This window comes from Triplophysa dalaica, chromosome 20 (assembly GCF_015846415.1).
Source record: "Triplophysa dalaica isolate WHDGS20190420 chromosome 20, ASM1584641v1, whole genome shotgun sequence".
Taxonomy (NCBI): Eukaryota; Metazoa; Chordata; class Actinopteri; order Cypriniformes; family Nemacheilidae; genus Triplophysa; species Triplophysa dalaica.
Genome location: NC_079561.1, coordinates 6,313,736 through 6,338,339, shown reverse-complemented (window position 1 = coordinate 6,338,339; position 24,604 = coordinate 6,313,736). Strand labels below are relative to the sequence as shown.

At 36.6% G+C, this 24,604-nt stretch overlaps 3 protein-coding genes across 4 annotated transcripts in view; 2 read left to right on the top strand and 1 right to left on the bottom strand.

The window, feature by feature from the left end:
• Nucleotides 1-298: 298 nt before the first annotated feature.
• Nucleotides 299-10,949, bottom strand: ca6 (carbonic anhydrase VI). Its single transcript, XM_056733562.1, has 13 exons — nt 10,935-10,949; nt 9,643-9,673; nt 7,763-7,795; nt 5,393-5,647; nt 4,831-5,010; nt 4,379-4,527; nt 3,962-4,057; nt 3,199-3,265; nt 2,423-2,580; nt 2,209-2,335; nt 2,035-2,118; nt 1,248-1,268; nt 299-1,157 (listed from the first exon to the last, which is right to left on the bottom strand). Exons 1-13 carry the CDS (start codon nt 10,947-10,949, stop codon nt 541-543), a joined length of 1,833 nt encoding a protein of 610 aa, XP_056589540.1. The 3' UTR covers nt 299-540.
• Nucleotides 9,620-17,913, top strand: eno1a (enolase 1a, (alpha)). The gene is made up of 12 exons (XM_056732330.1): nt 9,620-9,777; nt 11,362-11,456; nt 13,265-13,360; nt 14,056-14,114; nt 14,434-14,503; nt 14,622-14,755; nt 15,016-15,238; nt 16,216-16,413; nt 16,893-17,094; nt 17,194-17,302; nt 17,377-17,435; nt 17,629-17,913. Exons 2-12 carry the CDS (start codon nt 11,372-11,374, stop codon nt 17,690-17,692), a joined length of 1,299 nt encoding a protein of 432 aa, XP_056588308.1. The 5' UTR covers nt 9,620-9,777; nt 11,362-11,371; the 3' UTR covers nt 17,693-17,913.
• A 4,239-nt stretch (nt 17,914-22,152) lies between these two features.
• Nucleotides 22,153-24,604, top strand: part of rerea (arginine-glutamic acid dipeptide (RE) repeats a) — a 131,904-nt gene continuing 129,452 nt past the window's right edge. For both annotated transcript variants that reach the window (XM_056732856.1, XM_056732855.1), the window contains exon 1: nt 22,153-22,416. The gene's annotated coding sequence lies outside the window, so the exon portion shown is untranslated. The remainder of the gene's footprint in view (nt 22,417-24,604) is intronic.

Here is a 24,604-nt window from a genome sequence, read left to right as displayed (position 1 = left end):
AGGTTTTTACAGTTGTTTTACTTTCTTTAAATACGTGTACAAATATTACTGTTGCATTTCTTAAAAGTGAATATTAACTTGTTTTCTGTTATTTGTACCTGTTTCTCCAGTTTTCTGCAAATAAATGCAAATAGAAACAATATTTTTATTTGAAATTTGGGAGTATTACAGAGTATAATTTTACCTTAACACCTTCGATTTGTTATCCTAATTTTCTCTCCAGCTGTGTGTGTGTATTTTTTGATGTTATATATTTTATATTATGTTGTATGTATTGGGTGTAAAACATCAAACACAATTGACAGTCTAAAAATTGTTTTTTAAATGTTTTAGATATGGTTTACATTTTTCATTTGAGTAAGAATACATTGAAATGAAAGTACAGAGCAATACAGAGCAAATCAAATATAATCTTCTATCTTTCCATTGCATTTGAATCCCCTGGGTACCGAATACAGTACAAGTTAGCAAAGCGAGTCTCACTGATATTAACAGTCGTTTAAAAACAGTTCAGAATGTGTTTAGCAGTGGGGTTCTCTCTCAGTGGCAAACCTGCTCAGCAGACAGCTGAACTCCTCCATACAGACTGAGCTGTGTAATACCCCAACTCAAAACATTCCCTTTCACCTTTCCATTGCTACACAACATTTGCTCTTTGATCTCTTCCACAGTGAGCACATGATCCCACACGTTTACATCCGTCATGTAACCAACGAAAGAATCAGTAGCCGAGATACCTAAAAAGCCATCCTGGTCCTTTCCCAAAATCAGGGTTCCTCCAGATGGAATGGTATACCTTGTTTTGATATATCGCTCTTCACCCACTAGTCCGTTCACCCACAGCTCAGCCCCCCCGGTATGTGAGGCCCAGGTGAAGCAATAGTGTGTCCAGTCATGGGATTGGCGGTCGAAGGGTAAATTAACAAACTCATTGCCGATCCAAAGACCCACTTCAGATCCCAAGGAGATCATGAGTTCGTTGTCGTTGCGCGAGGTGGAGTAGGACAGCACCGTTAGGTCGTTTCTGGGGGGCGTACGGACGTTCATGCAGACTGTGAAGGACTGAAGGGTCATGGGTTGGGTCAAGTTCACCAGGGCATAAGTCTCCAAATTCTTTTCCGGGAAGTACAGGACCAGCGGGAATAGAGTTTGCAGGTCTTAGAAAAGATAGCAAATTTATGTCAGAACATATTTTACATTTTAAATGAAAGTGTTTGACAACTTTTATAATGATAAAAAAAACTCACCCCTATCTGGAAATGGTGGCCCTTAAAAGTAAACAATAAATGCATGTCAAATTTTGTTTGCATATATACAAAGACAGCTTAAAATTCTAACTTGAGGATGTTTAGTTAAAGGGTTACAGCTTTACCTGTCTATGCATTATAATATGAGATAAAACTGTTTTAAAGGGGTCATATGGCGCGAATATGTGTTTTTCTGTGTCTTTTGTGTGTTATAAGTTGTCCATGCATGTATTAGAAACGTGAAATTGCAAAAATGTAATTGTCGGAACAAAAGATGCATTCTATCTTAAAGCGAATGCTCACCAAGACCGTGCTGAAACGGCAGACACAAATCTACGTCAGTTCGTGGTATGATTTGATTAAGACCGCCCAAATGTATAGAAAGTAAGGTGGGCGTACCTGTCAGTACAATTGCTTTGGAACCTGATGTTCAAAATATGGTAAGAGGAGTTGAATTACCGTCACACGCTTGCGGTATTCGACCAATCACTACGCACTGGCTAACTGGCCAATCATAGCACATGCACCACGCTTTTCAGAGCGATGAGCTTCATAAAAAATCTGCGTGTTTCAGAGAGGCGGAGCAAAGAGGAGATACAAACATGCATGGTATGTGGAAAATACAGCGTTTTAACCTTCAATCGTGTATACAGATTGCATTACATCTAAAACAAACTATAATATTTGTTTTAGCCGTGTCATATGACCCATTTAATATCAAATATATTACACACTTCATCTTTATACACCTGCTATGTCACATGAAAAGACCTTGATATGTTTATACCTGGAAGCATCTTTTTGTCCAGCGACACAATGAGATTCTCTATCTTTTTAAGCTTAGACTCGATCTCCTCCTGACGGCAAAGTCCTGCACAAATCAAAAGAGACGGAGATCATGCTCAGGCAACGCACACCTGACACTAAATATTTCTCAGAGCGGCTGGAGATCTGCCCTCACCTCCTTTGCCAAGACGTGGGAGGAACGAGGACTCCACCACTCTGTCATTCAGAGGCTGAGCCATGCGGTAGTCATTCAACAGGGTTTTGTTTTCATGGTCCATTAATGTGCTCTCTAATTTCCTGATCTAAAGGTCATCGCATTCACAGTTAAGGGAAGTGAAAAAGAACACAAATGCTTGTGGACCTTTTTAAGGGGGAAAGGGAGGACGCACCTGATTGTGGGAGAGGGTGATGGGGGTATCAAACACAGTCCACAGAATGCTTTCATGGCATGGAGGTGTAGTGAGAGAACCCTGATATCGGAAAAAGTGGTTGAGGTTCTCTGGGAGCATGGAGCGCACATTAAGGTTAGAGATGTTCATGGACTGGTCTGTAAAAGTGATAGAAAAACACCGTTCAAATAACAGAGTACATATAGGAACAATATTTTTATTTTGCATCAGTATTTTTGTTAACTGTATAGTTCACCCGAAAATGAACATTTTTTCAAACCTATATGACTTTCTTTCTTCCATATAGAACACAAAAGTAGATATTTAAAAAAAAGTTTGTTTTGTGCCCATACAATATAAGTAAATGGGTAACACAGTTGTTCGGTTACTGAAATTTTACAAAATATCTTCTTTTGTGTTCTGCAGAAGAAAGAAAGTTATACAGGTTTTAAATGACAAGACGTTGAACTTTACCGTAACCTTAATAAAACATTTTTTTCAAAAAATTGTTTAGTATTTCGAGGTTTCAGAAATGTTGTCAATATGAAGATTTTCAGATTTAAGCAATTTAACTTGGGGATGAAAATATTAAATTACTTAATAAACTGAGTAAAGAGGACCTTAGTACATATTAAAAGCAATGGAATAAATTACTAAATAAGTTAAGTCACTTTGATATTAACAGTGTATGGGAATACAAGTGCATGGATGTTACATTAAAATAATTCATTGAATTAGGTACTTTAGAGATGTTTAACACAGATGTTTTACATTACCTGCATACTTGACTTTTGCTAGGTTTGCAATAAAATCACTGTAGTACGTGTTCTCAAAATGCCCATCCTGAAAACAAACCATGTATGTGAATTGTATTACTATAGGCAATGCTCACACACAAAAACGTACATAGAGTACTTAACAATGCTTTAAAAAACACACTATGCCACAGAGTTGAAATTCGTTTTGTTATTATTTGCATAAGCAACTGATTGAGACATTTTCAGATTAAATCTCATAAACAGGTTTCAAGAATACACCATTGATGAAGCCCAGCTCTTACCCAAGCAATTCCAGAATGACATATTTCAATTAAACTTGATATGACAGCATAGAAGAATGCCTGTGGGTGTGTTGCTAAAGCACATGGGTGATAAGAGCACAATGCCAATGAAAGCTTCTGGCCTGCAATTTTGTGGCATCAGAATTTTACCCAGTGCTCCGACACACAATAGTCTGATCAATTAACCCATTTAGTTCAGAGAATGCGAATGTCTAACTTCACTCATGCTGCATGCTTCGGGCAACATGGGGTCATTGGTCCTGGCCCAGCTCCTAAAAGACCTCATGTGATAACATGAATAACATTCAGAGAGACTCTTTGACCATTTCAATTTTCAATTTTAATATGTTGTTATGTAATTATTTGTGGATCATTTTCAATCTCATGAAGGGCAGCATGGCACAAAAATGATCTTTAATTCAAAGGATGAAAACCGTTAGTGTATTTTTGAATACACTTCCCTTTGACAGTCATCTTACCTCATAGAAAAATGCTAAAACTGCTAGACCATCTGGTTTATCTTTGGCTTCTTTGAAGCTGCTGTATTTCTCAGAGTTGTAGTGAACGATATGGAGCTGTCACAGAGAAGTCAAACAGCATCATATAACAGCGCTGTAAATTGTGTAATGTGTGGTTTAAAACATATCGCAGATCTAACATTATCTTCTGTATTGCTACAAGGAGGATTTCCTGTTTGAGTAACTCAAAAAAAAACATTCTACATATAACATGGTATACCATTAATAATCGTATATTATTTGCAAAAAAAACTCTTTTTGCAAATTAACTCTTTAATTTCACATTGTAATTTTAGAATAGGAGTCTGCACTTGATTACTATGCATATATAGGATAACTTAAGGTGTGGGGTACAAATTCGGTCAAAAAAATGTTTACTTCTGCCATATAGCGGATGCCATCCACTGTATGCTCTGATCCACTTGCTTCCATGTCCCAGCCTCCCCAGTGCAGATGCATTTGGACAGCAGTGTAGCGGCCTGGAAATCCCTTGGTGATCATCATTGTGTGTGGCAGCTCAATTTCCACTTGTTTCAAAAACAAGGAAATATTAATGGAGAGAAAACTAGCCCAGGCTGTAAGCCTCACATTAAATCAGCTGGAGGAAAGCATGCATACAAAAACAGATGCTCCAGTAGTAAAAAAAAATGATATACTGTGTGTGTATTTTTGCACGTTTACTGAAATGTTTTAGCAACTTTTTGTCACTAGAGGGCGATAAAAAAGGTCGAAACAGACGCATCTAAGGCTCTAAACGCAAATCTTTTTTAAGCATTTTTGACTGAAGGTGTAAATCTGATCCTTAAAAGCTTAAATCTAAAAATACTTACCTGAATGTCCGTTGTTTGTCATGACAAACTGACCGTGCATCTCATCATAACCAGACAGCTCGAGCTTCAGCATCCGTGGATTATATCGAACTTTTCGCCGCTGTATGTCAATTGGAGACTGTTGATTTTTACCGCAGTCTGGAAACTTTTCTGCCCAGTGTTTCTGATCCAGTTCTCCGTCTGTATAACAGTATAATTCACGTATATTCGCCACCAGCAACGTAAATGTTATAGACATGAAAAGAATGAGAGAAACCCGATCCGTAATTGCTACTTTACATGTGTTTTACATATTTTGCTGCAAATGGTAAATGAATGAAAATTGTGAAATGTAATTAATGTAATAAAAACGAACATTTTTTTGCTTTGTTACTTTTGTGTACAAATAAATTTATATTCTTTTATATTAGTAATTTAAAAACTTTTTTATGATTTTACCTGACAAAAGTATTATCTAATCCTTACAAAAAGATGCATAACAGAACTCGTAAGGTAGGCTTTATTTCAAATGTATTTTAGTTTTTATTTTGCTTTCTATTTAAATATGAAAACAAACACTTGCCTAAGTATGTCCACTTTGCTCCATCTATTCCAGCCGATGCAAAATTCACAAAAGTGGCATATAAGAGCACTTGAAACAGCTCCATTCTGACAACAAGCCCACACTGTGAGTCTGAATGTGTTCGCAGGATTGAAAAGAAGTGCTGAGAGAGTGTCACATTGATCCAACGGTTTACACCCAGAATGCCAAAGGCGTGTAGTAACATGGTAATGTACGGAAGCTTTGACGTATTGGAGTTTGTTGGAGTTGTAGTGGCTCTCAATACCAACAGGACTAGTTTGTTCAGTAGGCTACCTCTCAAATTCCTCTTTCTTTGTTTACTCTTGAGAGATAATCCAGACCCTTCTTTGTAAATTGTTATTCTTTTTTGTTCTTGTGTTGATAAATGAAGTCACTTTGTTAAAGCTTTTACCCCACAGGACTGTCAAACAAATCCAGACGAAGTGCTCAGGCTCATAATGTTTTTCTTTATTTACGAAGATTTATATGTATCATTAAAATTGAAGAAACTAAACCAACTTGTTATGTCAAGACATGTTTACTCTATAAAGTGATTGTTCACTAAAAAATGAAAATTCGATCATCTTTTAATCTTTCAATTTAACGGGTGGAGGCACCGTTCGGTTTCTAACTTTCTTTAAAATATCTTTTGTGTTCTGTGGAAGAAAGAAAGTCATACAGTTTTAAAATGACAAGAGTAAAATGTAAATGATGACAGAACTTTTTTTTTGGGTGAACTATTCCTAGAGTAAACTTGAGAAAAGAAGTTGGTTTATACCACTAACAGTTTTGTGACATGCTGAGAAAACGTCTTTTTAAAATATTTTAGAAAGAACAGCACTTTCTCTTGTCACTTTAAACAGACTAATAAGCTCTTTGCATTGCCTTACATGCACTGTTGTTTATTTCACTGGTTTGTACTACATCTGCCATTACCGATCTTCTTATTTGTTTTTTAAATATCCCTGCTTGTAATAGTTGTATTTGACATATATGTATAATCTGTATTTATCTGTTTTTTTATATATATTGGTTTGAGAGTTACGCAATTTCAATCAGCTTTATGTATGTACTATACATGTGGCAGAATTGACAATAAGCAGACTTTGACTTTGAATATTTACTTTACAAGTTGTTCCCGGGAAGTAAAGATATATAACTTAGAGAGGAGGAGAGTTTCAATGATAAACAATAAATCAGCTGACAAATCTGACATGACTATGAATATAAAACTTTTCTTGCATACATACATGTATAATGTGACAAATGAACACTTAATTACACAGCTTTGCTTATAGAGTTTGATGGTAAACATTCAGTTTGACATTCGGTTAAACTGAAATCACCTTACCTTCTGTTTACAATAAAAACATGCTCAAAATAATGTCTATGTGTACATGTAATCAATTGGTTTACATTTATTGTTTACCTAAAATATGTTGAAGAAAATCAAACAAAAAGCCTAGTGAAAATACAAAAACCCAGAGTCAATTGTTTGATTAAACTCATACAGAAACCACATTAAACAAGATTAACTTTTGAAACATGTCTGGAATTTGCAAAGATAACAGTAACACGAATGCAACTTCTAAAAACATGTTGTGAGGCTAAAATTCAAGACAAGACCCTGTAACCTTTATTCCGCGTGATACGAGTAGAAATCTAGATCTACTATCCACACAGTACCAACAGTGATCTATGATGGTGGTACTAGCGTCATGCTTTAGGGATGCTTAACATCAAGATCAACATCAAGATCGAGAATGACCCAAAATTCATCAACAATGTAAAAAACCATGTTATTATTTTACATTTAATTGACATTGTTGTTGATCTCACAGATAGTCTGTGATACTCTTTAGTTTGCTGAACGATTTCCCAGAAAGGAAACATGTACCTTTCATCAAAGCTGACAGTTCATAAATGTAAATAAAAACATTGAAAACTTCAGAATCTATAAATCTTCTGTACACTGTACAGATAAATAAGGGTACCCGGTGCACATGAAGGTACCCCTAGTAAAGATAAAATTGAGAAAGAAAGCAATGTGCTGAAGAAAATACAAAACATCATTGTTTGATGTGCATGTGCAAAGTGTCATCTCATAAGGTATTGATTTTTTAAAGCGGCCATTCCCCACGATCGCATTTTTCAAACTTTAGTTAGTGTGTAATATTGCTATTATAGCATAAATAATACCTGCAAAAGGATAAAGCTCAAAGTTAAACACCAAGCGAGATAGTGTCTTATACAGAATTCACTTTTCAAGGACTACAGAGAACGGCTGGAATTGACTACAGCTCTCTACTTCCCGGGTACATGTTGTCAGTATTCCGGGTAGTGTTGTCAAAAAAATCCATATTTCGATACGTATAGATCCTGAAAGTCTGAGCGAAGAACTAACTATATGTGTGTTTCATCGGACCAACCAGTTAAATTCAGGTTTGTTTTTGGCAAGTGTATAACAATATAACTATTTGTATTAATTCATTTAAATTGATATTAATCTATTTCATTTTGTTATTGTATAATAATTGTATTGAATAAACGATTTGTTGAATTTTTTGTATGTTCCTCTTATTAAATAAACAATTTGTTGAATGTGTCCTGCAAGTGTTTTACACAGTGTAGCAGTGATTATTTAAAATGATTTATCAGTGCACATCATTATTTTTTAATTAATCTGGAGTTATAATCTTTATTCAAGAACGTTAAGTTCCTCTCCCCCTCTCAAGAAGAACTCTCCACCACATGACGTCAGCAACAAAAAAGAGGAAGGACTATAGCCTACTGAGTGCCCAATGGCCAGGCCTTTTTAGCCCTCCCCTCTAGGCCCAATTTACAACAAACAAATCAAGACGGTTAAGGCAGAATAAAGCCCCGCCCTATATTTTTATTCTAATTTAAGAGGCTTTTTCACTCGGATACACGATACGGGGAAGTCAATTTGAACTTCCGTTTCATCATGGTGACTTTAAGCAAAACGTATGGTACATTGACATCTAGCGGTTGAGCTTGGTATCGGAGTCTAAATTCAAATTATTTTAGACGAGTTTTGCCAAGAAACGGTTCTTCTCGGTTCCTTTTGTTTTCAGAATAAATTACGGGCACTCTTTTGTTTGTAAATGTGTACCGGAAGTAAAGGTGGGGGGTCCCAAAAGTGCGCATGACAGTACCGCTTGTTTATGTAAAATGAGATGAAACTGAATTTATAATAAAAATGGGACATTTCTCTTGGGTGTACATTTAAAAAAAAAACTCTAAAGTTCTTAATACTTCCACTCAATCTATATGTATGCGATCGTAGCATAAAATACTCAGTGGATAGCAAACATATTTTTTGCATATTTGCTGTAGGTACTTCTTGGGATTTGAAGTAAAAACGTCTTACGTTTATGTCATTCTATGAACAAACACCAGATGGCGCAATAGTCATCTTTCTCAAGGTCATTCCTTGATGTGAGACCGCCATAGTCGATGCTAGAAGCAGCACAGCATCACTTGGTCCATCGTATGTGTTGTAAAATGGGTAGATGACCAGGGGATGAAATTTGCTGTACTCGGTGTTGTTAATAAATGATGTGTCTCAATGTTCTAAACTAATGCAAAGTAATAATCTAGATCTAACAGGAAAATTAACAAAGAATTATGTGCATAGTGTTTTTAAATATTATATAATATTAGTATATTATAATATAAATATTAGTATTTTGGTAAAATGAAGAAAACAACAAACCTGAAATGAACTATTATATTCTGCACCATGATGCCCAATTTTACAATTTAAACATATATAATATATATATATATATATATATATATATTTATTTATTTATTTATATATCATTATAAACTGATGTGTGATGGAAAAAGCCAAGTGAATAAATGTTAAAAGAATACTTCAAAGCGGAAAAATGCCCAGTAATCGTCATTGATGGAAAGCTCTCTATGACGCGTCACTGGCAGTAGGTGATGCTCCGCACGTACTCCACATTGCAGCATTCTCCACTATAAAACATGAAACTTCTTCCATTACTCTATTAAAACCACTAATTCTAAACATACACCCCTTCAACCCCCAATAACTGCAAATGTATTTATTTTATAAACTCATGTCAACTTACTAAAAGCTTTTAATACATAAATAACATTTTTCCGCATCCCTGTAAGAAGGCGGTGTCGTCGTGATCGATGAAAACGTGCCTTTCGCCATGCGAATTCATTACGGTGCCACGTGATACGCGTCGGACCAATCAGAATTGGAGAAATGCGCAGCGCTTCCTGGTGTCCTACACTTAACTGCGCTTGAGACTAGAAGCTTCTGCCCTCTCTGCTCTGCACGATTGCACCACGGTCAGGATTCGTCTGCCCTCGCACTGGTTAAGGTACAGCGAAAACAAGCAAACTGTTTATTCTTTTGCCCTTACAAACAATTAGAAGTATTGACGTTACCTCGTAAACCGGAAAATATGTTACATGTCCATTTTAAATCAGTGGTATGGATGGTTGACCGTGTTATGTAATACTCAAGGTGATGCTTTGGTTTGGCGATACGCTTTTGAATCTTTTGTATTTTTGTGCGATAAACTCATTTTCACATTGTGACCGCGTGTTGCTTTATGTCATAGTCATGCGAGTTATTTTTAAGAAGAGCGAGAGAGCTGGTTTGGTAGCCAGGTGTCGTGTTAAGTTACGTGATTTAAACGTCATTTAAAGCCAAAAATCACGTTTAGTGTAGACATTGCAATATATGTACGTTTCAATTCGACTTCTGTAAGTTGGGGTTTTATTTCCAAACTAAATCTACGGGTGCTTTGACAACGGATATATGAGAGGCCTGTTAGTAGAGGCTGCACAATTTTTTTTTAACTGAAATTCGCTTGTCGATTTTATTCATTTTGTCTATACGTCACTAAGCCTTTAAAATCGGATTTTTATTAGAGTAAATGGGTTAAAAGTGTCGGAGTCGGTAAAAATAATATTGCATAACTAAAATTACGAAATAGTTTGAATGGTCATTAGATTTTCATATTTTAGACTCGGTTAAAACTGAGCACATTCTCTGCCACAGACCGGGTTGTCATTTGTGACTGTCAGTCTGAGTTAACCCCGCCCACTGTGTTGATCCCAGTAGGAAGATTCCAGACATTTAAGGCTACAGGATTTTCCATTGGTCTAAATGAAGTGGATGTCCAGTATCTTGACAGGGCAGGAAATGGTCTTGACTTGTGAGCGGTTATTGTTTTCCCATGACAGCGTAGTTACACACAAAATATGATATACATGTTTTATCTGAATGCAACACCATAAGTGTGAGAGAAATCATCTGGATCGTCTTGTAATGTTGTGTGTCATCATTTGGCAGATGAAAAATGACTAGGATGAAAGTAAAATGTATGCTAAAGAGTGTTTGAGTCTTGGTGCATAGTTCCCAATATAGTTGCATTTTTGGGTGAATAGGTGCTGACAGCTGAAGGATTCGGCTTTTTCTTGGCTCATAAGTGACATATTCAAAAAGCTACTCTGTTTACTCCGCTCCCACTGCCCCGTTGTTCATCTTAACTGTTTAAATGGAGTCGATTACACTGTTTGGTCTTCTTTTGACTCCTTCAACCGAAACAATAAGTCAGGGAAAGAAAGAATACTGATGTAACATGGAGAAATACTAGAGGTGAATGTGGAAGTCCCTACTTGTATTTGACTCTGTTTAGAATTGTTGAGTCATTTCCGTCTGGCCTGCATTGAGATTTTTCTTGAGTTGTAGATAGCGAAGTCCTTTAGCCTTGTTCAGTTTTTCCTAATATCAAAACGAGCTTTGTCCAGAGATGCAATGTGAATGCAAATGTAAAGTGTTTTTTTTTTCCTCATAAACTGTGTTCTTGTATTCTAAAGGCGTTTTCCAGATTTGTGTCATTCTACGGCTTTCAAAGCTCTTGTTTTATCCTTTTTTTTTTTTCTTTTTTTCTTAGAAACTGCAACATGTCCATCCTAAAGATCCATGCTCGTGAGATTTTCGACTCCCGTGGAAACCCCACGGTGGAGGTTGATCTGTACACCAAGAAAGGTTTGTAAAGAAAAAATGTTAAAATGTACAAAAAATATTTTCTGTTTTTCATTATAATAGTGAGTTAGTGGAAACAAATCCGAACCAAATAAAACTATCAAAATAAATTTATTTGTATGATCCATTCAACCTTTTTGTAAAATATGACAATCTGCCAAAATGTCATCCATATAAAGCACTGTTCAGGATGGCAGAGCTGCACATTACATGTTTAACATCAATACAAAGCGACAGTAGTTGACATTGCGTGCTGTGTTACTGGAGCGTACCAGTTCCGCATGGGTGAGCGTCAAAGCTCTTCTATGCCTGTGCCCTCATGTTGGTGTCCAGTAGCATGGAGTTGACATATAAGGTGGAAGGTGGTTATAAATAGACAGCGTAATGTATACCACTTGGATAGCATTGCTACAGTATGCACAGAAACAGGGAAGTATAGAGATCGACCTCTTGCAAATGGTTCTATGATTTTTTTGCAGATTAAAAAATTCGCTGATGCATAATATGCAACAAATCAAAGGAACAAGAAAACCAGGATTTTGCTTTTGTAATTCCCTGCACACTAGTCTGCAAACAAGCTGATAGTTTGGCCTCTAACACAAGGCCCGAATTTTAATGAAGTTGAACTGAATGGCTGGTTTAAAAGATTGCGTCTGGCAAGAGAACAAAAATGTGAAAATGATCTCTTGCCAGACAGAATTAAACCGAGGGAGGGAGCTGGCATACTGTCTGCAGTTAAAATGACGGTTGTATTTTATTAAAACCAGTGTTTGTAGTGTACATGTCATTTACCCTCTGGCTGGCATTACTGTACTATTCCCTTTGGCCTCTAACTGGAAAAACAAATGGGGACAAGTCACCCAGATGTGTCTGTGTTTATTTAAGTACAGCTCAATGGATGTGTTTTGGTTAAACAGTGTGAAATGGGGGATGTTGATTAATAACCTAAGCATGACTTAAGTTACATTAATGATGGTTAGTTGAAGACTTATAAAGCAATAGTTGATGAGACTCTGGTTAAGCTTTAAATCTAGTTTATCTGCAGGCTCTGGCATTAAATATGCTTAGTGTAGATTTAACAAAGTTGGACAGTATGGCACACAGGTAGTGTCTTAGTTTGGTGGATCATGACTGAAAAGCTCTCTTCAGTGCGTTTACATGCACAAAATAAACAGATATCTATCAAAAATCAGTTAAAAAAGAAAAAAAATTCATTCGTAGTAATAAACCAGCTACGCAGAAAACCGTGGAAGTACATGGACATACATGGAAGTTTGAGACTTGCTGGCTTTCTCGCGTGCAGTGGCGTCATCGTCGATAGTCTGTTAAGTAATAAAAAATGCAGTGGGAAAACGGTCCGAAGCTGTATTTTCATATTTCTTCTCATGTCGTAGTACCTGCATATGCAATAATAGTACTTCATTTTGACATTTCTACATCAACTGCATGATTCGAGAGCGGACTTTTATGTTATTTTACTATTACTTCCGTTTGGGAGTTTCACTACTGAGCTTTCAGACATGCGCACATAAACTAAACTGAGATAAAACTGGTAAAGGCATTTACATGCAGTGCGAAATCTGAGTAACTGGCCAAAAACTACCTCTACCCCTATAAAAGAAAACTTTCACGCATTTACATGACCTTACATATATCAGCTTATTCAGCATAATCGCCGTAAGACTTTGCATGTAAATGCGCTCAGTGATTCGAGTAGGGAATTGTGGCTACTTATTCGTTTTAAGCGAAACGTGCAGGATTTTTTGTATGTGTTATGGTGTGAATGGTTAATCATGATAACTGCTCAACAGGACTCTTCAGAGCTGCAGTCCCCAGTGGTGCTTCTACTGGCATCTATGAAGCCCTTGAACTCCGCGACAATGACAAAACACGTTATATGGGCAAAGGTTTGTATTTTAAACATTCCAGTTATATTTAGTATTAATATACAAGCATATTGAAGAATGTATATGTGTAATACTATTTCTTTGCCCTTTTTAATTGCTTTTAAAAAGAATTAAAATCAAGCATAATTCAATAGTATACGTGCAAAGTGGAATTATGTTTGTTTAGAAATATACACATACATAGTGTCATGTATATTTCAGTTATCCTCATAATCTTTTAATAAAAAACTCTAAATATTCTATATATTTCAAAAACTATTTTTTTCTTCCTTCTTTTAAAAAGTGTAAATCAAAATTTTTATTTGCTTATTTATTCTAGCAGCACTTCAGTGATCTCCTCATCTTTTCTTTTTTCCTGTTTTCATCTGATTCTTTTCTCCTCTGTCAGGGGTGAAAAGAGCTGTTAAATATGTAAATGAGTTCTTGGCCCCCGCTTTGTGTAATCAGGTAAATTAGTGTGTTTATTAACAGAAATGAGGAACTTGACCCTTTTGATATAGCACAGAAGCATGAGCCCATGGGTTTGTTTTGGCGACTAACCACGGCAGGTATCTGTAGATGATCACAGATGGTTTCCTGGGGTTTTATTGATAAAACTATATTTTGCCTGCTTCTATGATCATCTAGTTATGTCTGCTTTGCATGCACTTCTCCTCCTCGGCCTGGGTCAGTGATGTTTTGCTTGTTCCCTGCAGGTGTCTCAAAAGCTGTTGAGCATATCAATAAAACAATTGCACCTGCTCTGGTTAGCCAGGTAGGAATATTTGTTTTTTGACTAACGTGATAATGTGTATTGTTGCTCAGCAATAGTAATTTTAAAAGGAAGTATTTTTAGTTTATGAGCGTCAGATCAAAAGTGGTAAGTCAGACTGAAGTGTCTCACTGTGATTTGATTTAATTCTATGCACTAATGTTTGAGGGAAAAAGCACATTAGTATTAACTTTACTATTCTAATCTCACAATGCTGTGAATGCTGTAATGTTGCATTTGTTTTGTGCTTTATATATGTGAATGAATTTCATCCAGTCTGACAAATGATTGATTTTCAGTAATAAATCTTTTGTGCTAACAGAGCGTGTCAGTCGTTGAGCAGGAGAAGATCGACAAGCTTATGCTTGATATGGATGGCACAGAAAACAAATGTAAGCATATCTGATACATTTTATTGTTTTGATTGCATTAGTTGGTGTAACATAATTTATTCAAGGCATTAAAGAAATGTATTACTGTTTTAATGAATGTGCCTGCTTGAATCCACAGCAAAGTTTGGTGCCAATGCCATCCTGGGTGTTTCCCTAGCTGTGTGCAAGGCTGGTGCTGCAGAGAAGGGCGTCCCCCTCTACCGCCACATTGCAGACCTCGCCGGCAACCCTGAAGTCATTCTACCAGTACCTGTACGCTCCTTTTAAAGTCATTTGAATAACATTATTGAAAAACATTATTTTTCTATTGTTACAAGCAGGAGTGAAGACTTCACAGATAAATATATATATATATATATATATATATATATTTTCATAATAAGTGCAGGAAAGGCAAAATAATTCTGCCAGGGTATGCTGTGCTGAGTTGTTTGTTTTAGATAAAGTGTCCCACACGGCAGAAAAAAGGATTATTGAATGCAAACTCTGGCACATATTGTCTGTTTTCAAAGGCCTTCAATGTTATCAACGGTGGCTCTCATGCTGGTAACAAGTTGGCCATGCAGGAGTTCATGATCCTTCCTGTTGGCGCCAGCACCTTCAAAGAGGCCATGCGCATTGGTGCTGAAGTGTATCACAACTTGAAGAATGTTATCAAGCAGAAGTATGGGCAGGATGCCACCAATGTTGGCGATGAAGGCGGCTTCGCTCCTAACATCCTTGAAAACAAAGAAGGTGAGACGGTCTAGAGTTTTAGAAACAACAGAAAAAAAATGATCCCGAATGCCACATGCATCAAATAATGTGAATACTGCAGTACTAGGAGTTGATGAAAATATATCCATACTTCCATATAGATATAAATGGTTATGAAAACAAACCTGAAGAATTACAGTTAGATCTGATAATTTACAACAAATTCACAGTTTTTATATCACTTAAGTACGGATTGCATTAGAGATTTCTGGCAGAGTCATCTTATCTTGGCTATTGTCCAGTACATGAAAACATTTGTTTTTTCCAAAGTTTTATGTTAAGATCTGGTGCCTTGGTTTAAAATGAAATTGATTGGGACCCAGTGAAGAACTGCAGCTGTGGCACACTCTGTGGGGAATGCTCATTGGCTCGGAGCATGAGACGCTGTCCTAACATCTGCTGATTTAGTCAAACACAATGTTTACAGTTCCTCACATGGTTGATAATCCCTCTGTGGACGTCTAAATATTTCTTATATTTGTCATTTTAGTTTTAATTTATTTGTCTATAAATATTCTGCAGGAATTCACATGAGGATCTTAAAAGGATTCATACGATCATCCCAAGCACTGCTTTAGGTTAAAAGCATATGTATATGTATAAGCTTATGCGTAAAACCATGTACCAAAGATTCAATCTAAATAAATCTGAAATTATTGCCTCAAAGTGTAATTTTGCTGTCACCTATATAAGATTTAGAAATAGTCATGGTTTGTTTAAAATGCTTACAGCTGTACAGTACATGGCTAGTTGACGTAAATACTATGCAAAAGTTAAAACAGTAAAAGATTTGCAAAGTTGCTGTCTTGCACTATGATCCCTTAAAATTATTTTAAATAATATCAATCAAGTAAAATATACATTTTTTCCTGATACATTGATTAACATTATAATGGTATTGTTAAAAAAAGCTTTTTTATGACGATATTGTAGGCTAAACTAATGTATTTTTGCAGCTCTTGAGCTCCTGAAGAACGCTATTGGCAAAGCTGGCTACACTGATAAGATCGTGATTGGCATGGATGTGGCCGCCTCAGAGTTCTACAAGGGCGGCAAGTACGACCTGGACTTCAAGTCACCTGACGACCCCAGCCGTTATATCACCCCCGATCAGCTGGCTGATCTCTACAAGAGCTTTGTCAAGGATTATCCCGGTCAGTTGCCCCTCATTGATCTTTAGTGCTGCTGTGTGTGTGTATATGATACCTGACCATACCGTGAGAGCAGCTAGGTGGACAATATGTTTTTAATGAATACAGATCCAGAATATTACTTAAACCGGTTTATTTTGGATGTCTTAAAAAGACTAAGATGTCTTTAAATAGGATTTACGGCATAATAATTCTACAGTGAATGACACTGTAGGGGGAACTTGCAAAGCAATGGCAGTAATGATTTGACCCTCTTGTGGCTAGTTGGCTGTTCCCTTGATACATAATGGATACAGTGTATATAAATAAACTTTAGAGTATTTATTAAACTTTACACAAACAATCATTTTATTGCACAAGCTGTTGTAGCACCAGCTTATTCATGATGACAGTTAAAGACAGACATTTCTCGCTTAAATAATTAGAAATGTCCTAAATCTTTATTTAATGCATAGTCAGTTACGCTTCTCCTTTTTTTTTAGTGGTCTCCATCGAGGATCCATTTGACCAGGATGACTGGGAGGCCTGGTCCAACTTCACTGCCAGTACCAACATCCAGGTGGTGGGTGATGACCTCACAGTGACCAACCCCAAACGCATTGCTAAAGCCGTGTCTGATAAGGCCTGCAACTGCCTGCTGCTCAAGGTCAACCAAATCGGATCTGTCACCGAGTCTCTGGAGGCGTGAGTATTTCTAATATCTAGAGCTAAACATGCGTGTTTGTAAGTACTAAATAAAATAAATGTTAGCTTGTCTTGAGTTATTTGCTTGATTTTATTTAGATGTAAGATGGCCCAGTCCAACGGCTGGGGTGTGATGGTCAGTCATCGTTCTGGAGAAACAGAAGATACTTTTATTGCTGACCTGGTGGTCGGACTCTGCACCGGCCAGGTAAAAATATACCACTGTCTAACCTTTTTTTATTTAAGGAATAAAACTACAATTTTTATTTATTTTCTCTTTAGATCAAGACTGGTGCTCCCTGCCGATCCGAGCGTCTGGCCAAGTACAATCAGCTGCTGAGGTGAGCTTAACTTCTGTTACATTTACATAAATGAGCATATAAAACTCTATATTTTCTTAGTCGTTAATAAGTTTTTAAAATACTTCTTTCTGATTGGTCAATATAGAATTAATAGTGCCAGTCAATACTTATTGCTGAGTTTTGAGCAAAATTTCATTCCTGGATTGATCTGGTTATTGCTTTTTCCTCGCAGGATTGAAGAGGAGCTCGGTGATAAGGCTCGCTTCGCTGGCAAGAACTTCAGGAAGCCCATCTGAAGCAGCACCTTTAATTGGTCTTAGTGTGTTTATCATGCTTAGTCTCCCACACATAACGCCAAGCAAAGTCAACTGCTGTAGAATGGAGACCAGTTGGAAACGCAGTGAATTCAAAGGTCCAGTTCTGTAGTCTATGACACTGAACACTGCTCTCTGTGTTAACCCTTCTTGCTATCCCATCTATGCTTTGTAATTCAAATAAATTAAGTCATTTAATTGTGTCTCTATGTCGTGTGAGAGATCTTTGTTTAGCTTCTTGTGAGTTGTAGTGATTCTGGTGCTCCACTGAGTATTTTAGCGCAGAGCTACTGTACGTTGTTCACTGTGGTGCTATGTGCACTACTATGTGCATTGTATTGCTTTTGAGAAGTGTTAGTTCTATATGCGTGGCATAACAACAAATAAATGATCCCTATTTAAACAAAAGTGTGAGTGAACGTTGTTATATTATATGAAGAGGTTTTTACATAAAACGTACGACTACATGCATATGAAAGTTTAATTAGCTGTTGTTTCTTCAGGGGATGGGATGCACATGAGATTTGCATGATGTTTTGATCATCATTATTTTCAAAAAAATATATGTCTATGTATATATATATCACACACTTATGATTAATTTAAATTATATTTGTCATATTACTAAAGGGTTTACAACGGCAAAAAAGTAAAGTTGAGGAGAAATAAACACTAAACGATTCATCCAAATAAAACAAGACCTCATAAGCACGGATTGTGTTTAAGAGTCTTAAAACTCAGAGCAATGACCACAGTAGAATATCTGCCAGTAGCCTAACATTAACACATATATTATGTTTTCTATTTTTGTCCTGGCAATATAACCAAGAAAATTAAATTTAAACAAACTATTCTTAAAGTGTGACCTCATAATGTTTATGATAGAAAGCACACTGCACAATATAAATTACTTTCTAATTTATACTTCATTCCTGACATTTAACAGTGAATCAATATTTACTGGTGTAAAATTACAGTAGGCTACTTACATTTCTAAGATTTAAAATTATAAATGTAAATGCCATATTGCATTTTTCTGTTAATGTTGTATTCTAGCACTCAGTGTATTAAAATATTCAGTGAAGACTCTTTCCATGCTGTAGAGCTTCCTATTATAGGCTTGACTTCTCTAAGCAGCTCAAGGTTTAGCATGAAAGTAAATATCACGATTTTTCCCCAAAAATAAATGTTGTATTTTGTGGAATATTACAAAAAAAGTTAATTAAATGTTAACTGTTGCTAAATAATATGGCATTAATATTTATAGTAGTATGTTGTAGTATGTTGAATTGACAAATTTATTGTGAAAAGTGGATAAGCCAAATTGAAAGTACGCTTTTGTGCCACCCAGTGGTCGTATTGCCAACATGTTTGTACGCATAAACAGATTTTATAGATTTGAGCACTTGTCCTCTGAGAATAGCCCTGTTTTTTTCCACGTGTGATAAGTTTTGTTCAGAGTCTCTTTCAGTATGTACATGTACATGTTATAAAAATGTCTATTGAAAGTTCTTGCCTTAATGCATGACTGAAATAGTTTTGCACGATGTGTTGTGGCACACTGCCCTCTGCTGTTACTTTACAGTATTGCAGAATCTTTCACATCATGTCACTTCCTTATTACTCTGATGCCAGGGAGTCTCTTTGGTGTCACGAATAAAATACTGTTGAATCAGCATGTATATATTTCTCACAACAATCTGCACAAATGCTTACCTGTATTAAGATGAATGCTTTCAAACAAAAACTCTTATAATAACTAACAAATAACTGATTAATCTTGTATTTCACAAGAAGTATTTTGCAAGAGTATGTAAAGCATCCTTTATATTTAGCATGTTGCTAAACAAACAAATGATGTTGTAAAACCAACAAAATAAAACAAATATTCTGAATTATCATTTAGGCTAGTGAATATGTAAAAATGTACAAATTCACCATGCAAATTAAAAACATTTGCAACTGAAAGGTTTGTAACTGTTCTACTTTGACTACACAAAATAAACTTCAAGCTCTGGCGTGATGAAAGAACATTCTGTCTTAGTATTTGAATGCATTATGATTGTTACTTCTTATCTTTTTATTTGATTACCGCATATTAATTGAATAATTCTCATCTGCATAGCACGTGTGGTTTTTCCTGCTTGTGTTCATGAGCCATATATGTCCCACTGGGAGCATGAATCCGCCCACAATATGATAACAATCAAATCACTTTTTACAAATCACACTGCTTTATTGTCTCCTGTACTCCAACTCCTCATTATTCTACTCATCACATTCATTCAGTTCCCTCAGTTCATTTATTTTAAAAGCATAAGGACATTTGCCCGAATAAAGTCAACCTGTAATGTACATTATATCTTGACAGTATGTAAGGGATTACTAATAGCAAAGCCTTAGATGAGCTGCCAAGACAAGGTAGACCAGCAGTGGAAATGAGATTCAAGCCATCTGCCTTGTGCTGGCAGGAATGATGGAGGTCTGGTGTTCAGTATCAAGAGAAGCCATCGAGCATTCATATTTCAACTTACAAAGGAAAAGGTGCGCCGTTTCTTTTTCTACCCAGGAACCTGTCTCTTAACCGCACTTGCACGTTTGGCTTTGTCTCTCTGATTACAGACATCTCCTGAATCCACGTTTCTTTTTCCACCCTCTCCTCCTGAAATCAATCACCACGTTCTTCTTCTCCTCCAATCAAAACACCAGGTCAAAAATTCTCTTCCTTCCCCCATTTTTATTGTTCATTCAGTCTGTCATCTGCAACAATGTCACAATCGAATAACAAGCCATCCGTTTCCCACACAATATCTTGGAGTGAGCCTCTTGATACCTTTATCATAATGAGAGGAGAAAACCGCCAGCTGTTATCATTACACCGTAACACAAAACAGTTAGACTTCAGCCTGTTTTTTTTCTTCAGCACAGTGATGCCACAGCGCTTCCATTTATCATTTCTCTGCTTTCTTTCTTTCTTTGTTGGACAATGCTGCATATGCAAAACATCCGAAAATCTGCATCCTCGGAAATTTTCATAAAAAAATGAATGCTCGTGCAAGCATTTTTTATTGAAACTATACATTTTTCAACACATACATTTAATAATTTTGTTATGTATCTCATTTTCAGCGACTACCTCAATCGAAGGAAACTATTTATAATCCATATAATGCATAATTTCAGGATCCAGTTCATTTAACCTTTACATAGCCTATGCAAAACGTGCAACACATTTACACTTACAATCTATTAAAGTGCAAAACAGGTGCCATTTACAGTATTCCACTAACCCTTCGATAACCTTAATTACAATGTTATTAAAAGTAATGAGGGACTGTACAGTCAAAAGATACACACTGTTACTGACTGAGAAAAAAAATGTTGGACGTAAAACTCAACGACAACCTCATTCGAAGGTTTACATTCATAATGCATATAATGCATAGTTAATTTACCATTTACAAAGCCTATGCAAAACGTGTAACACATTTACACTTACAATCTATTAAAGTGCAAAACAGGTGCCATTTACAGTATCCCATTAACCCTTCAATTAAACGTACGAGGGACTTAACAGTAAAAAAAAACAATGTTACTGACTTAAAAAAAATTGTTGGATGTAAAACGATATGATGATGTTTTTGTGTGTTGATTGCATCCATGACAGAACAGCGTAAGGTTAAGTAGAGCATTCAGGGCTCAGCGGTCGTGTTCAATGACTCACTGTTGAATAAATCCTTTGGGACTGACTGAAGCACCCTTTCAGAGAAGGGTGAAACACAAAGTGCGGGAGACAACGATATAAACCAATCATTTCCACAGCAGGGTGCCACACACTCGGTGTGCTTATATGCACACTGGAGAGAAATATTCTGCTTGAGCGTTTCAAACATAACGCGGTCCCTTTAAGACCGGGTGTTTAACGCAGCGCCGCACGGAATATATATACACAAACCCCCTTGAGATTTGAGATGAGTGGTCCACGAATAAAGTTTTTAAGGGCAGATTCTTACATCTTAGCATCCTCAAAACTTCGGTTATACTCTATCATTGGATTAAAGGTCACGTCGATCGTAACAAGGAATAAAACATGTCTTTGTTAATGAAAAATTATTAAAATATTGTGAAAATGATATGGTGTAAGACTAACAATTCCCGTTGATGCAAATCTGAAAAATCATATTTGATTGTGACATCGCGTGCATATCACTGTTGTCTGACACATACACGCAACGCTTATCACACGTAAAAATGCACTCACGCGGGTTTTTAAATCACAAAACGATCACTCTGATTGGCTGGAATGTCTCGCTCTGCTCGCGTGTAGCCAATCGCGACTCGCGACACTAGAAAGTGGGCCGAGCGTCTTCACGCGCACGCTATTCTCCTCGCAGGAAGAGCGGCTTTTGCGCGAGGGGGGGGGGGGTTGTATTTTTCTTACTGAAGAGAAAAGAGAGAGAGTGAGATAGAGAGAGAGAGAAAGAGAGAGACAACACTGTGTCCCAACACTGACCCGTTACCAACACTCCTCACCACCATAAATATTGATGACTGACAAGCATATCATTAATATCGGTGCATTAGGTTTGTAAAACGACTCCAAAACACTTGAAGCGGCACTTGACTGTCATCCGCTAATCGCCGCTGCTGCTCAGTTACAACCTCTCAAAACACAAAATCTCTGATGTTGTAAAGAAGGATTCCAGGTAAGTTCCGCCTTTGACCGTCTCTGTTTACGAGAGATGATCGTATTTGTTTGTGGCTCGTGTAATTAGCCGAGTGTGTTAATAATCACTGCCGCTGTGAGCTGCTGCTGTTAGGGAGTGTTATGGTTTATTAACACGGGAGATATTAGCTAGCAGGCTAACGCCATCATCATCATCACCATAATTCTCATAATCTGTATGTTCCAACGATCACAGTGCCCGATAGATTCATGCATATTTGAATCATTCACGTATCGTTAGAAATATAACAGCGCGCCAGTCAGGCAGGTTATGACAGCAGGTGCAGATGCGAAGTGTTATTGGAGAGTTTAGACAGAATTGAACTTGATAGTTTGTCTCGTGTTATATGATGTCTTGCATCCGAGTCACGAGCGCTTTGTTGGCAACTTGTGCGCGCGCTTAGGCACGCACGCACGCACCTCTTATAGTGTGCAGGTTTTAATTGCACTAAGCATCATTAAAGCGGTCTGCTGAAAATTGTCAAAAGCTTTTATTAAAAAAACTGAGGTTGACCGAAAGAATCAGCCTTGCCTGTCGTGTGTTTTTATCAAGAGTGGTTGCTAGACCACATAGTTTTATTATCAAATATGTCCTGTGGGGTCAGGTGCCTGTATTTGCTCACTGTGTTTGCTCTGTCTGGCTTGTCAAAGGTGGGATGTGTGTGATTTTTTATGGCCGGGGTTTTTAAAAGAGTTTTTGTAAGTGTAAAACAAACTGTCTGTTAATAAGCCAGTTTTTCGAAACAATTATAACAGGTGGTTGACAATTATAACACGCTTCCCTTATGTTGGGGTTTTTATTTTGTATGTTTGCATAAGAACAACATTTCTGATGTAATAGTGTTGTTAATGAGTTATATGTAGTAATAACAAAATCTGTAGGAAGACTTGATAGCACATGTTTGCATTGTCAGTAAAGCCTCCGTATGTTGGATGATGTCATACGTTATTCTGCTTACATTCTGGAATCAATAAAACCAGCTGATTATTCAAATGCGAGGCCAAGTTGTTATGTCATCATGTCCATTGTCCCCATGGACATGATGTTTCAGATATAAAATAATTTTTGCTGATGCTATAGACTGTTTAGCAACAATATAAACAAACGATACTGCGCATGCACGCTTTTGTGGCCTTAACTTCCAGTACACATCCACAAATAATCGAGTCCCTGATTATTTCTTAAAACAGGCACAAAAAGTTAATTATATTAACTAGCAAGTTAAAATTGTGTCTAGCCAGTATTATTTTGGGAGACCAGACAAACCGTTACTTGGCTAAACTTAAATGCGGCAAAGTTACACAATACAATCCCCAAATTGTTTATAGTTTACATAATAAAATAAACAACAATACATTTCAACAAATTGTTTATTAAATACATCTTTATATAGAAAAATATGAATATAAGGTGGTTATAAAAATAAATAGTTATATCACAGCCACTGGCCAGAACGATCCACACACATGGAATGGAAGTTAACTTTGGACACTTGGACCTTTCTAAACCATCTTTAGATGCTAACACTCATAAAAGGATTGCTTAGTAGGTTAAGTGTGGAACGGTTATAAATATTTGTCTCAGCTGTTTTAATAAACATAAGATGTTTTCACTAGAGTTATTTTTTCAGTAGTCATACTTAAAGCACTGCTCACTTAATTGGAAGTGGGACTGAATAAGGTCATAATCATGTCATTGTTTTCTTGTCTATTCAATGTGCAGTAAACACAGGCTGAATTGTACAGCCACCTGCCACTGTGAAGCACTAACACCAAATGGCACCCCTAACAGTTTGTGATTGGAGGAGGGAGAAGTATTAAAAAGTATTTTTTGTAGTGATTTTTCTCCTTCCTGTCATGAAACAATGAGTAATTTCTTTCATTGAGTTTGTACAAGGTTGGATAATACAGTACAGTACTTAGGCAAATTGCTTTATTTTGCTACTCCGATTTAATGTGTGGGGCTGTTTTTCATTTTTTTTCCATGGACTTGTTAGTATGCATGGCTTTTTTTCTCTATCGTTGTTTTTAGTGTTACTTTTCGTTCTCACAGCCTAAATGCAATTGAGGCTTGTTGGTAATTCATTTATTTAGTTTTATGGTTGGTTCTTAGCTGTGATTTTCAACACTTTTCTGCCTTGGGTTATGTGCTTATCTAGCAGGCAGAA

Bases quoted from the DNA above. Each gene is read 5' to 3' on its own strand.
- eno1a (XM_056732330.1), top strand. From the start codon at position 11,372: ATGTCCATCCTAAAGATCCATGCTCGTGAGATTTTCGACTCCCGTGGA. The intron at 15,239-16,215 runs GTGAGACGGTCT...GTATTTTTGCAG, and splicing joins CATCCTTGAAAACAAAGAAG to CTCTTGAGCTCCTGAAGAAC. The intron at 17,436-17,628 runs GTGAGCTTAACT...TTTTCCTCGCAG, and splicing joins AAGTACAATCAGCTGCTGAG to GATTGAAGAGGAGCTCGGTG.
- ca6 (XM_056733562.1), bottom strand. The intron at 5,648-7,762 runs GTATCGAAATAT...TGGTATTGAGAG, and splicing joins CAGACTTTCAGGATCTATAC to CCACTACAACTCCAACAAAC. The intron at 5,011-5,392 runs GCAAGTGTTTGT...ACTGTTATACAG, and splicing joins AGCAAAGTGGACATACTTAG to ACGGAGAACTGGATCAGAAA.